The sequence below is a fragment of the Spea bombifrons genome, chromosome 11 (genome assembly GCF_027358695.1).
Source record: "Spea bombifrons isolate aSpeBom1 chromosome 11, aSpeBom1.2.pri, whole genome shotgun sequence".
Taxonomy (NCBI): domain Eukaryota; kingdom Metazoa; phylum Chordata; class Amphibia; order Anura; family Pelobatidae; genus Spea; species Spea bombifrons.
Genome location: NC_071097.1, coordinates 3,802,142 through 3,817,436, shown reverse-complemented (window position 1 = coordinate 3,817,436; position 15,295 = coordinate 3,802,142). Strand labels below are relative to the sequence as shown.

The window sequence follows — 15,295 nt, the reverse complement described above, 5'->3', positions numbered from 1 at the left end:
GACAGATAAGCAACATTTTTTTATTTTATTTTTTTATCTAATAAGGAACGCCATAGCATCCGCCGCGTCCAGAACCATCATTCTATGAAGCCACTTTCATTCTAACGCTCGGAACGTAGATTTCGAACATAATGAAAATTGGAAGTTGCCGTAATTTACTTGATTAAAACAATCATCGCTGCGTTTTGTGGGAATACCGATTAAAATAGCTGTTAATCTAATTTTTTTTTTTTGGAGGGGGGGTTAATAGCATGTTTTCTTTGTGTATTAAGAACAAACACAATGTGAAACACTATTGAAACCCCATTAAAGATGCAGTTCCACCTACTATGCTAAATTGAACGCTTAGTAGATACACTGTCCCTAGTACTGCTGTATTTTGCCGGGTACACTTAATTATCATGTGACACAAAAGCAGACACTGATAGGCCAAAAATGGAAATGGCCACCATCCTAAAAGAAAAAGCAGGATGGACCTTTCTTAGCTACGACAGACTCTTTGTACCCCATTTTCCAGCCCGAGTTGCCCCTCTGTCACTGATTCCATCTAGGGTGAGGTACAGGGCTTTTTTGGTGATGGGGCCGAATACCTCCATCTCCAGTGATCAGCAGGGTCACAGCCACCCTGCCGCCTGGGGCCAGTTTAGGAAATCATGGAACTCCCTCTAACCGTCCCAAAATAAAGGGATTGATGCAGAACGTCGGGACATGATGTCACTGGGGGCTATGGATGGCGGGACATTTAGTGATGGCAAAGCTGGAGGAAAAAGTGAGTGAGTGTATGGGTAAAGGATAGTTGGTGTATATATATGGTATTTTTTTAAGGAACATGAGTACCGGCACTTTGTTGCCAAAAAATGAATGGAATGATGCAGGAGAACACACATTTGTAGACCTGCTGATGGCTTGTTGTGGTCACCTTGTCTAAGTAGCCTATTGAAGCTGTCCTTCTCAGACTGAGGAGGACAAGCAACACCCAGTTCTCCACCTGAGATATAAATCACTGCAACGATAGCGAAACTAGGGAAAAGAAGTGTTTGGCCATTAAGAATATCAACTGTTGGGCAATAAAGACCATCAAATCTTATCTGCTGGGTAGATCCTTCACACTTGTCCATGACCATGTTCCACCACAGTACTGAAGAGAAGAATGTGAGGGCCACCTGTTGGTTTGTTTCTATAGAACCCTTTAGGTTCCACGTTGAGCACAGAACAGGTCTCCTAAAAGATTCTGGAGATGGATCGTCCAGCATGCACAGACTCTCGGAGAAGACCCCTTCGACCTCCGGTTAGAGAGGCGTTCTTGTTTACGCAGAAGGTCGGAGCGCTGGCTGTTCTCGGCCTAACGAGGTTTAACAGCCTTCATGTAGCCTTCGCAGGAAGGAGTCATTAACCTGCACGCCAGGAGATAAAGCATAGCCTCTGAAGGCGTGAGGAGGAGGAGAGAGGAATTGGTCAGGCTTGAGTCTTCGCATGCGGACAATGCACCGTGTTTGATTTTTATCAACCAGGTCAACTGACTAATTGAGATGACGAGAGATTCGCTGGTTAGTTAGTCCCCAAACACCCTTACACTCTATTTTTGTATGATATTATTTATATATAAACTTTAAGTGTTATCTCAAACCAATTATCCTGACTAATTTAGGACTTACCGCCTGCGTTAATTATTATTCAAATCTGAATTTTCCCCTGAAGGGTTTTTCTTCTTTTCAATTTATTTTTATCGATGCCTTAATGGCGTTCTTCTTGATACCGTTTCGCGTACGATTGTCGAACTCTAAACCGTGGAGAGATGAATCATAACACGTAATCGCGACCGATGGAACAAGAGGATAAAGCATTTTATTTGTATTTTATTTTTCATATTTTTATATTTTTTTGTGTTTTTTTTTTTTTTTTTTTACATCCAGTTAAAGATTACTAGAGGCTGCGTCCAGAAAGTACAAGTAAGTACTTCTCAAAGGCTGCGCGTCGGATTTGTTGTATTATCCAAAACTAGATAGACTTTACAGAGAAGGTGGTGGATAAGTGGAACGGCCTCCCAGCAGACGTGGTAGAGGCTAATACAGTAAGAGAATATAAACATGCATGGGATAGGCGTATGGCTTCTGAATCTAAGACGAGACCAACGACCGGTTAAGGTTTTTAAGGAGTCTATACAGCAGGAAAAACATTTTTTTATTTTTTCATGATTTTTTTTCTTTTAATTTTAATTGTTTATTGAAATTTTACTTTTATTTTTTTATATATATATATATAAAGAAAATATAAAACAAAAATAGTACAATGGAGCAATGTTCACATTTTAAAGGCTAAACTTAAAATTTAACAAAAAAATATATATAAATAAAAAAAAAAAAGTGTCAGAATAATCATATTTCTTGTGCGCTTTTACAAACCGACGAAGATTGAATCGTGTTACTCCAAAAGAACAGGAAATTTAGAACATTGACGGCTAGAACACAACCTTCTAGCTTCTGTCTAGACGAACATAATTCCAGGTGTGTTTTTTCTAAATTGAGTGTTACGGTTAAGAGTCTTTGGAGTCGCCTAAACTTGGGGTGACATGAGGTCACTGGTTGCAGTACATAAATTTCCACTTTTACGATAATATTTTTGTAAATAATTGGCCTTGAGCGCATGCAGGGATCTTTAAAGGACTGGGCATGCCTTTTTTGTGCACTTTTAAATATCCCAGTGTGCTCTTGGTCTGCATACTATTTTGCATAAACCGCGCCCCCTTTGCCTTGATGGTTTTTCTAGTGCAATTCTGAATTTTACCACTAGGGGAGAAGGCATTTTGTAGAACATGAAGGCAAATCCTTTATAGAGGGGGATGGTCATGGCGTCAGTGGGCCCTTGGAAAGTTACTGCGCCGCTGCACGTGAAAGCAACATATTCTGCCATTTTATCGACCCCTACACGATCCTATTGTGGCCATCTAATGGAGTAGGCCTGTGTAGTAGATGCCACTTCCCTTTGACCATGTAGGTTGTCTATAATGCCTAAACCTAGGGGGTTGGAGGCGTAACGTAAGGAAGTTTTGAGAGAATGGTAAATAAGTGGAACAGCCTCCCAGCAGAGGTGGTAGAGACTAACAGAGTGAGTGAATTTAAGCACGCATGGGACAGGCATATGTCTCCTGAATCTAAGACCAGACCAACGACTGGTCTTTACAGCAGGAGAAACGGGCAGACTAGACGGGGGCCGGATGGGGCCGATCTCTCGGCAGATTCTATGTTGTTTTTTTTAGAAATAGTAACACGATTTTATGAACATTTTAATTGTACCAATATAAAATATAATAAAAATAAAATAAAATCCTACTTTTTAAAGCCCTTCCAGCGTTTTTATTTAGTTAGAGTACTTAAAGATAGCTCAGGGCAATGAAATAAATCCTTATCATTAGCCTAGTTCTGTTTACACTGCAAATTTAAGGGACTTCTAAAATCCAGGAGCCTATCCTATGCATGTTTAAACTCCCTCACAGTATTAACCTCTTCATCGCTTCTACTGAGAGGCTGTTCCCTGTATCTACTACCTTCTCAGTAAAAGAAGACTTCCTTATTCCACCTAAGCCTATAGTTTATTTTTTAATGCACAGAAATATGAGATCCTCTCTGTAGGTGACGCTAACTGCTTACTGTTTATGGCACCTATTATTTTGTTGGTCTTCTGATATACAGCGTACTGCCGCGCACCGCTATAGAGAATTAGTTGATATAACGCCGAGGTCCTCAACCTGCTCAGGTTATTTTAAGTGCGGACGATTAAATGGCTTGAAAAAACACTGTAGGAAAATAAAACCATGAAATGATTCATTTGAGGAGCACCTGTGACGCTGGCCAAGGCCCGACCAATGGTGGCGCCCCCAGCTGTCCCCTCCGAGGCCTCCAACTTCATTGTATTGAAGGCCCTAAGCACCTTCTATTACAGTCTATGGAGGGTTTGCTGAGCTTGGAGGGATCATAGAGCTGCCTTGTTACCGGCCCTTTGAGCTCCTGAACACCAGGGGGCCTGATAACCCAAGATGGTCTGCATCAAGGTTTTTCAGGAGAGGAACCGCCAACCACCCCCACTGGACCTGCCACCCTCTTAGTTGGCTGACCTTACAGTAATAGTAGGACCTCACAGCCAAGTGGCCCTCTGCCCCCCACCACTCTGTATCAGCCCTCCTCATCTCATCATACACTCACACACACTAACCCTATTACCGCTTACTAACCTTACCTTGTCTGACTCCTGGGTTTGCTTCTGTTTGCCTGCGGTGCAAGCACTGATTCCGCATGATTCCGCTGAGCTTTTTCCTTCCAGAGCATGCAGGCCTGGCGTTAAGGTTCACATTGGACCAGCCACGCTGGAAGATTTGGACTGGCCACCAGTTTGTAGATTACGCCTTCCACTATTTAAAAAAATATAAATAAAATAATAATAATAATTCATAATAATAATAATAATAATAATAAATAATTCACAAACTCCATGCCTCTTTTGAAATATCTGATGAGGACCTGATATTTTTTTCTGCATTAGCTATCTTACTGCCACCTTTAGAATATCGCTAATTGACATGATAAGCTCAGCTTAATTATCCCAAACTGCGCGCCACCAAGCATTCAAAATCCGAAGATTCAAGCAAATTGACATTAATGGCGCTATTAATCTACTTAGTCTCCAAAGGTAGAAACATAACACATCGCATTCTTCAGTTAATTGTCTGTAGGTTTAGAAGCTAAATTGTTCTTCAATATGTTTGAGCAGAGATGTCATGAAAAAGAACGATAATAAATGCATAAAACCATCATTAAGAACGTTGCTTCCAAAAATGTTGGTAGAGCGGAGGTCAATATGGAACCAGGCCAGCCGCGTGGGTGACTAGGCCTAGGGTGGCAGGTCTGGTGGCACCGGTACCGCCATGGCTGTAGCTCAATGGGTAGGTTGGGAAGATCATTCACACCACCGAGGTCTACGCTTTCCATGGTGCTTCTCACCGAAGTGACTTCTGGAGACTCCAACGCGAGACCAGAAGGTTCTCGTGTACCAGGGAGCATTTTTAAGTTGGAAAAGCGTGAAAAATGTAAACCTAAAATGGTCTTATTCCCAAGAGGAGGAAGAAAAAGCATTGCCGGTGATAGCAGTAGATTATTAAAGCTCTTCTTGGCAACTGAAGTGAAGGTCCATCCCCACCTTCCACATCCCTACTGGAAGTCAACGATTCCCTCTTCTCCGTTCTGCAGTATTTCTTTCCTCTCTCATTCCGAGACGCTTCCCTCTCGTTTTTGGGACGTCTGCTGAAGCAGCAACAGGTTAAAAGAAGTAAGACACAAAATGATCAGCTTCACGTTTGGCGAATCCATTACATGCTCCATTTTGTTATAAATGTAATTTTTTTTACACAGAACAAAACACTAAATTCACACATTTTGGTACAATACAAGTTTTTTTTTTCTCTTTATATATTTCAAATTATGACAAAAACATATTGGGTTATTATTCTCTGTCTGTTTCATTTTCTGCTTCTTTGATTTTATATATTTTTTTTTTTCGAAATTTTTGTTGATTGACTTTTTTTTTCCCTTTTCTTTTCCGCTTTGATATCTTCACTGTATTAACGCAGCAAAGCCGTACTGATTTGTCTTTGATTTTTCAGATCATTGGGTTAGAGAATGTTATAAATAGGAAACAAAAAATTAACCGTCGGATAAGAACTGATTTGCTAACTTTTTTTACTCAATAATCTCATGCCAGAGGCCATCAGAAGAAGACACCTTCGAGGTCCCAAAAGTTTATGTTTCCACCAAGATTTATCTTTTTGTTTGCTTTTTGATTTTTTCTTTCATTTTTCTGAAAGGGTCATCCGAATTATTGTGGTAGACGTTGCTGAGTCACCATATCCCAGAACTCTCCAGGTTTGACATGGAGTCTCCAGATGATGCCCTGCTTCCTTGGGTCTCTGGGTCAGGTTCTACTTTCTCTAGGGTGTTTGGTCATGCCAACTCCCGTCCCATTTCCCACACTGGGGCTTTTTTCAACCCTACGCCCAACTATATCTGACCCTTCATGAAGCCCCTAAAAGAGGGAGAGCCCTGGGATGTTCCCTTCATGCTCTTGTCCCATACATTACCATCTTCTGCTGTCTCATTCTATACACTTGGACTTTGATTTCTGTATTAGTGCATTCATTTAAAGGAGGGACATTTATTGCCATGTTGTTCCAAGAAGAGATGACGTCTTTAGCCGTAGGTGACACCTTTTATTGGGCCAAGTTAAAAACTATGGAGTGTGACACAAGGTTTAGGGCTTGGTATCATTCTACCTTAAAGAGACCTCTGAGATCTTGAAAGTGTAAGGAACGTTTTCTATGTAGGCCTCATAAAGGACTTCTCCTTTTGCTAATGACACCATAAAATTTACATAAACACGGTTAAAATGTTGTATATATACATTAAAATTTTGGATTGGGGATAATCTGGAAAATGAAATTCAAGGTTATCCCTAGTTATGTTAGGATCAGGCCTGGACTGGCTCAGTAGGGCTCGATGGTGTCTCCCATGGACCTTCATTGCCACTCAAGTGGCAGATTCTGATCAGAAAGTAAGATAACCCTTTGGCCTCTTGGAGCTCTCCATCTTCATCTTCTTCTCCTGTAGGGCTACCTTCTCATAGAGTGGTGAGGAGCGGTTGAAACCAATGTGACCTCCCACATTTGTGTTATTTAGAGCCAACGCACTTGTATGAACCAACACCACCATCGGTGTGGGGACAGACTTGGTTATTTCTTTACATTTGTAACCGAACCCGAAAGAACTTTGAGTCATCGCCATCACTATTCAGCTATAGACCTTGACGGCTCTACATAAGCAAACTCCTACTTTACAACATCAGCAACAACTTGACAAAAAGTTAAATTAGAAACCAACTTATGAATTACTCATGAGGACAAAAGATAGCTGAGCTGGTTAAAACGCAAATCAGAAGCACTTCTCGCCAGGAAATGAATACAAAATATGCTATTATAGCTATATCCGCATTTAAAGTAAATACTGATTTTGTTACCTATAACCCGCTAGCAGTACATTCAAGATTATTACTGACGGCCGACATCATTCAAGTAGGGATCTAGCGTATGGACGTTCTCTTTGTTAACATTTCCTTACATAAGCCAAAATATTTAAAAAAACGTTCCAACCAAATATAAAATATATAAAAGAATATAAATATATAAAAGGTCCTCTAATACCTGACATTTCCAATGCCATAGTTTTTGACATAGGTTCTCAAGAACCACTAATGTGACTTTTTGTGGTCTTCTCACATGGACTACCTGCTCTGTTGGATGGTCCCAAGAGGTAATTGTCAAAGCCTCTCAGGCAGCTATCAAGGTTGCCTGAACCAAGGAGGCGCTTGGCCTTGGGTTGCCTCCAATCCTGGAGAAAAGACACCGTTTCTGAGTTATGGAACTAACTCTCGGAGGGGTCAAGAGGGAGGTTTTTTTGTTACGTTGGCAACGTTGACTCATTTGTGGCTTGTAAGAGCTTTCCCAACATGGGCACCAGAGAGTAGTCTTGCCTGTGGTGCCATTTGGTCCATGACCAGCTCTGAACACATGTCCTAACTGGAATGTTAATATTATTTTTGTCTTCTAGATTCTTAACGTTCCAATTTTTTTAGCTTCAATGACAATGAAGGGAATTAACGCTAAGTCTATTAGACTAGAACAGGTCTCATCTTCAGCTACCAGCTGTTACTTTTATTATAATCATAGAATTTTATGGCAGATCAGACCCATTCTGCCCATCTAGTCTGTCCATTTCTCCTACTGTAAATCAGTCCTTGGTCCCATCTTAGATTCAGGGTAGTCATCTGCTCAGAACATTCCCGAAGCACCATTACAATAGGGGGGGCCGTGAAAATGAACAACAACATTAAGATTGACAAAAATATATTTTGAGAATACGATTAACACATACTGCTACAGAAAGAGAAGATGGCCTTTCTCTTATGAGCTTTAAGTCTATTATGGCAGCCATTCATGATGGCAGCCAGTTCCTCAGTCATACTTGCTGACATCACTATGATACATTTTCGAACGTAACTTGCTACTCCCCTATAAATTGGGTTTATCCTTGCATTAAGATTCCCAGCCTTCTTCACCTTACATATCGGTTTTAATCCAACCGTCAATGTAAGTTTTTTTGTAAGCGATTAACCGTGTAAAGACCTGTTGTTGGCTCGACATAACGATGGAAATTATGGGCTTCTACGCGTTTCCTGTCATAAGTGTTTAATGAATCCAAGAGCGTAAGCCTCTTACGTTTTGCTTAAACATGCGTGCCCATTATTCTGATTTATCATAAAGCTTAAAAACCTTAATTGCTTGGTTGGCAGCCATGTCCTCCATAAACACAGCATCGCCCATTGAGACAAAAAAGAAACTGGAGTAGAGGCTAACAGAGATGTTAAATGTAACAGAAACGGCTTGATAAAAAAAACAACTCACATATTAACTAAAATGTGAGTTGTTTGCGAGGGCATGCAACGTAACATTTTACATGTTTCAGGCGAGGACATGCTAGGGTTAGTTCAATAAGATTAAATGGTTATTATTTTGTAAATAAAAATATAAATAACTATGGTCTTGAAGTCTTGAAGTCTTTATTTTTGGTTGCATATTTGGTCTTGCATTTGAAAGCTGGTGGCTGCAGACAGATGGGCCCCTTTGGCTGCCACAGTGGTAGTATCAGTAAGAATGCATCCCTATCGTCCACTGGCCTGGTTGGCCAGGTGGCTCGTCTGGAACTGGTGGAAAGGGAACCCTACAGTGCCACCATATGAGATACTCGGTAGGCTCCTGGGGTCCACTTTGCCTACTACGTATCACATATGTGCTTAGTACTGAAAGGGTTAATATGTATGTATATGATCAAATCTTTTCAGACAATGTGATCATAGGCTCCTAGATTAGTCCGTGGCCTCGTCTTAGATTCCGGAGCCATATGCCTATCCCCCATGCCTGTTTAAATTCCCTTACTGGGTTAACCCTACCGCTTCTGCTGATAGGCCGTTCCAGTTATCTTCCACCCTCTAAGATATGCGCTAATTGCATGCCGTGCTTTTTTTGGGACGTTCAACAGTCGCATGAAAATCATTTCTGAAGTGTCGACTTTCTAAACTGGATTAAGCATCCTGAGCAATTAGCGGATCTGAAGATCAATCACAATATATTGTATTACATGTTTTTTTCCCCACTTTTTTATTTGGCTTATAATTATGTCTGTCTGACAACCAATAAGTAATTAACCATTAATGAAGTGCTTTTCTGTCGTTATAGCTCATGTCACCATAATATGAAGGACTCGACATCTTGAACAACGTTAATCTACTCAATCTATTTTATTATTCTTAACGCTCTTCCCATCCATTTCTTTCAGAGACTTCTCAGACATTTGACTTAGTCAATCATTTTATGATAGATTTTGTTTTTGTTGTCTTAATTTCATCAAGACGTTTTAATCAAATTGAATTTTATGCCAGATACGAAACAGTTCGGCCCATCTTTTCTAGTAATAGAGCTACGGAATCTGCCGGCGCTATTGAAATACCATGTAATGAAATCTATTCAGGATCGCCTTATGCCTACCCCATGTATGCTTAAATTATCTCAATGTGGATGGCTACTGGGTATTAGAATGGGAACTCTACTGGGCATGTACAGGAAGTGTACTGACGAATGCTTCCTACTTTCAGTAGAGGCAGCTGGGGGAGGAGTCACATGAGACAGAAGTCTGATATTCTAACTCCGATAACTAAAGAATGCCTGCACCAAAAAACATGTGAGACTGGCTCCACCCATCACATAGCAAGCTCCTCCTCCATGAATTTCTATCCCCACCTCTTTAGAAAGCCACTCCCCTAGTAGGAAGAGAGCTCCAGGCAAGTTCCCAGGTACACTATAATAACAAAAGTATGACCTGACCCTCACACTTGAGCTTGTTGGACGTCCTTTTTTAAAACGCCGGCCATTAATATGAAGTTGGTCCCCCCTTTGCAGCTATAACAGCTTCCACTCTTCTGGGAAGGTTCTCCACATCATTTTGGAGCGTTTCTGTGGAGCAGTAGAGCGTTTTGTGAGGTCAGGCACTCTTGTTGAGCGGAAAGGTGTTCATTGGGGTTAATGTCAGGGTTCTGTGCAGGAAACGTCCATTCCCCAAACTAGGGCCACAAATTTGGAAGCATAAAATTGTCTAAATCGTCTTTGTATGCTGCAGCTTTGCCCATCACTGGTCCCAAACCCAGAAGAAACAACCCCCAGACCATTATCACTCCTCTACCAAACTTTACAGCATTCTGTAGGTTGCGTTCTCCTGGCATCTACCAAACCCAGGTTCATCCATCAGACTTCCAGATGGTAACGCTTCATTGACCTTCATTGACCTCTAGTGGCGGTGGCTTTCCACCACTCTAGCCGCCGCTTGGCATTGTGCACAGTGAACACCGGCTTGCGTGCAGCTGCTCGGCCATGGAAACCCATTTCCTGAAGCTCCCGACGCACAGCGCTCGTGCTGGTGTTCCTTCCAAAGGAAGTTTTGAGCTCCGTAGAGAGAGACGCTAGAGAGGACATGCGATTTTTAGAGTGTTTAAAGTGTTGTTTTCATGTGATCAAGTGACAGATCTGCCAAGGATTATTTGCTTACCATACTAGAGACTACAAGTAATGTTTTATCTAAGAGGAACAGCGCCTTTACCACGGAGACTTGATCTGTCTTTATTCTTGGCATCTCACGTTAGATTTTTTTGGGGGTACACAGACGCATCAACGTTTCCGCCAGGAGAACCGAGGAACCGTACTATCGCTTGCCTTGAACCCGAGTCAAAATGTCGTTTTAGCTGTTGCATATTTCTCTCCGAAGCGGAAACGGAACAGCCTTTTTCATTTTTTTTTTGTGTTTTCCAGACATCTAGCAAATAGGTACAAGAATGGAAGTCAACAAAACGATCATCGCTTCACCTTCCGATAATTTATAGGACAGGCCAGTCAAAATAATGTACTGATGTTACGAGGCTCGAAGCCCAAATTCTGACAGTCTCGAGTGCAGATGTTCGCAATGTGTAGCGGTTTATGTAACGTAGGTAAAGGGAGGAGGGGGGTGTTATATAAACTTCCTTTTAGAAATAAATATGCAAAAAGAGACTAGAATTCTACATTGAACAAAATATTACACTATTGGTTAAAATCAGTTTCGTTATTTTTTGGGGCGGGCAATTAAAGGGACAGTTTAATGTCCCCGGCGCCCCCCATTAGTGCACCTTCTTCAAGACAAGCAAAAAATGAAATACAATAGTATAAAAGACTTACCTGATCAAGAACATGCAGCCCTATTGCTGAAGCTGCCCTCTTCCTCTGTGGTCCGACATTTCTTGTCACTGATTGGCTTCTTGAAGCAGCCAATCGGTGGCAGGAAAGCACTCGCCGGCTGGCGATAAGCATATTACCTGCAGAGTTGATTATAAGATGAGGTTTGGTTTTTTTCATATAGGGGTTAATAGGCACTTCTGGAGGCAGAGTGGCATAATGGGGGTTAAAAGGCATATCATGGGGTCAGAGTGGCATAATGGGGGTTAAAAGGCATATCATGGGGTCAGAGTGGCATAATGGGGGTTAAAAGGCATATCATGGGGTCAGAGTGGCATAATGGGGGTTAAATGGCATATCATGGGGTCAGAGTGGCATATAGGGGGTATAAGGCATATCACATCGGCAGAGTGGCATATAGGGGGTATAAGGCATATATGGGGGGCAGAGTAGCAAGCTGTGGGGCAGATGTGCATAACTGGGGGGCAGGTTGGCAAATAAAAGGAAATAAAAACAAAACAAATCAATTTTCTCAATCATAGTTTTTATTAAATAAGAAAAATAGTTTACATGTGAATTAATATTTACTGGTAAAACTTTTTTCCTATGGAGTCGTCTTATGTATTTTTTCTTTTTTTCCTAAATTAATATTCAAATTTGGGGGGGGGGTCGTCTTTTAATCGAGCAAATACGGTAATAATTAAATTATAAATGTATTTAGTAAATTATTAATTATTTATATATATTTTTTCCTCCTTTTGACTCCTGATTGACCACCAAAATCAATTATTCTGTATTTTATGCATTTTGAATGTATCGGTTTAAAAAAAATATATATATTAAAGGTGCTGTTCCACTGAGATAAATCATTAACTGCACTCTTTTGGTATTTAATTCCGTGTTAACCCTTAGCACACCTGTTATTTCATTCTTTCACTTGAAGTTTTAATAACGCAGGAGTGTTAAAGAAGTCTTGTTTCCGTTTCTAGGACAGCATAGCGCCGGCTTTTGTGTAATTTTTCATGGTTGAAGAATGATTTTAAAAAAATATCCGAGAAATGACGTTTCTAATGCCGCATTTATTTATAAAAGTATTAAATACTGCCGAGTTGGCGCATCAGCGTTATAGAGAGTGCGCTGTAATCAGGTTATTTAAACACATTGCTCCGTACAGCGGTATCAAACACACGCCGATACTGCCAAAGAGGCTGAGACCAATTAGGATTAATTAGAATCATCCCTGCTGTGATAACCGTAGTTCCCCTATTGTTGCTCCGTTCCCGTTTTGCTCATATATTGGACATTTATATTAAAAAACAAAATGCAAATATTGACTTGAGTTTCCGACTACTCAGAAAGAGAAACATAATAATTATTATGGATAATAATATATAATAATACCTATACTAACATAAAAAAATACTTTGCTTAAACTGTCTTCTATGCTGTAGGTGCCACAGCTGAACAATGACCCAGTTTATGTCTTTTTCTTTTTAATATGTTTTATTTTTATTTTATTTATTATTATTATGTGTTTTTTGTTGTTTTTTTTGCAATGTTCCCACTGCACCATGGCTTGAGATCTCATTGGGGACATTTATGTTGCCAGAAATATCAGCACTGATACCGGAGAGGAATGCCCGATCGCATGATCAGGCATTCATTGTATAACTGTGTACCAGCGCTCAGTTACACACAGTTGGTCGGGAGGAGAGCATTGGCTTTCAGTAGACAGTCTGATCTCCTGTGCAAGGAGATGTTCCTGCCCCTGCAACAAAGTCAAGACGTACTGATACGTCCTAATAGGCATTTTGACACATGGGTTGCTCCAGAGGTTGTAGAGTGACAAGGACTTTCGACCGCATTACATAATAACGGGTTCTCTTCTATGCTCCTTATATGTGTTTATACACATTGCCTTTGTGTAAATGTGTCTTGGACATGATAATTGTGCATGATGTCTGGCAAACGTGTTTTCGGGCTGCTTAATCATTGGCCAACTAAGCGAGACTGGCCACCCAGGCAAAATATTCCTAGTACGCCCTTGATATGAACATAGTGGTACAGGAGCAGAATAGGGTCCTGTGTTTGTGAGTTTCCAATCTATCCATTGTATGACAAGTAATGGAGGTTCAGTCTGACACAAAAGGAGCAGCTTTACTTAATTGTAAGAAGAACCAGTGGTGTATTCCGACCTCTGGGCGGCAGGTCCAGTGGGACCTTCTTGGGTGATCAGCATACCCACTCCACTACCTAGAGTCCTCCCTTTTCGTAATGCAGTCCCTCTGGAGTTGCATGTGGAGCTAGCCCCACATGCAAGAAAATACTGTTGTTGTGACCCGAAGTTTGTCCATGGTGACCAGGAGAAGAAGCGATTCACCCGGAGTCTCTGGGTGAAACCCAGAGAGCTCCCAGGTATGGCGATCAGGCTCCCTGTAGCTCTATTGTTCAATGGCTGGTTAAAAGATCGATCACTGATCTCCTCAACTGCCCCATCAACACCATGGAGTACCGTGCCCAGTTGGGCACAGCCTTCGTAGTTCATTTCCTCCGGGGGCCGTAGGTCCTACAAAGGCGGAGAATATGATTTGATATCTTGAAGCTCAGCAGTTAGTTGTGGGGCACAGATGGGGTGAATGAAAAGGTCCGCCATATTCTACAAATGTCCTAAAATTGCGTTTTTTTGTTCTACAGGAACCTTTGCTTAAAAAAACAACTTTTTTCGCCCCAAAATTCTGCTGCTGGTTACCTTACACGCACCAATAGGTTGTGTTTTTCATTTCAGACATACGTGGATTGCAAGGATTTCTGGACCAAGCCTCGAGAATGGGACTCGATGTCTCCTTACAAAAAGTGGACAGGAATATCAGCAAAGTTTTTGCAAGTCTCTTCACTTCGATGAAGACGGAGGAGTTAAATCGGTACCGCGACACCTTGCGGAGGGCGATCCTTCTTCTAAGTCCGCGGGGCGCCCAGAACTTCATTAACGAGGTCAGCTATCCGATTATACAGAATGACGATTAAGGTGGTGTGTCTTTGGGACGGCGCTCAAGGTTGTGCCCAAGATGGCTTCTAGGAGTCGGTTATTGATCTTACGTCTGTGTGGTTTAAGGCACCGGCTGCCATATTGCTGAAAAAAGAGCTGATTATTTAAAAGGCATGCTGCCCGGCAACAGCATTTGTCGACCAATGAGAAAAAAGCATGAGGAATTTAAAAAAAAAAAAAATCAAATAGATTTTATTAAGTATTATATTAAAAATGGCTACAGACTGGGGTAGAAAAAGGAAAAAAAGGGTTTAACCCTTTAACCGCTGACGCATTTCACATCTATTTAAGAGTGGAACGTTTAGGGGGGGGGCACCTTTTAAGCAAATATGTCTATAGGTAGCTTCTCAGTGCCTTGATGCCCCATGATGGGGTAAGTCTTGACTACTTCTACCTAATGCATCTTCTAAGCAGCTTGTGAGTTTTATGCAACAATATTTGTAAACCATACATGCGCATGTTTTTTTTTACATTTTTTTATATATTAAAAATGAGACTATTATGATTTTTAGGTATTTGTTTTCCCATAACTCCTACTTTTTTACCCAATGGTGAGTTGGGCGCCAGAGGGTCGGAGCTTGGGAGGTAGAGTGTCACGCTACTGTGCAAGCAAAATCAATCCCAGTGTCCCACCAAGCTCTATCTTTGGCCTAAAAAGCGGGACCGAGGTGGGACAGCGACTAGAGCGGCAAAATCGGGACTGCCCCACGCAAAGCGGGAAAGTTGGGAGCCATGCCTTCCATATTGAGTCGACATGTGTGGCCGACAAGGTTGATCTCCCCAACCAGCCTGTTTACGCTACTGAGGCTGCATGCTTTTAATTCATGGAGTTCGGGCGGCTGTAGAGGGGGGGCTGGGGCTGTACGCTGGGGCAGAACCCAAGGTAAATGCCC

At 41.4% G+C, this 15,295-nt stretch overlaps 1 protein-coding gene across 2 annotated transcripts in view; it reads left to right on the top strand.

Annotated features, from left to right (window-relative positions):
* Window positions 1-15,295, top strand: part of GRID1 (glutamate ionotropic receptor delta type subunit 1) — a 319,319-nt gene that overhangs the window by 141,574 nt on the left and 162,450 nt on the right. For both annotated transcript variants that reach the window (XM_053450619.1, XM_053450620.1), the window contains exon 4: window positions 14,142-14,347. In XM_053450619.1, coding sequence (XP_053306594.1) covers window positions 14,142-14,347 — 206 coding nt within the window. The remainder of the gene's footprint in view (window positions 1-14,141; window positions 14,348-15,295) is intronic.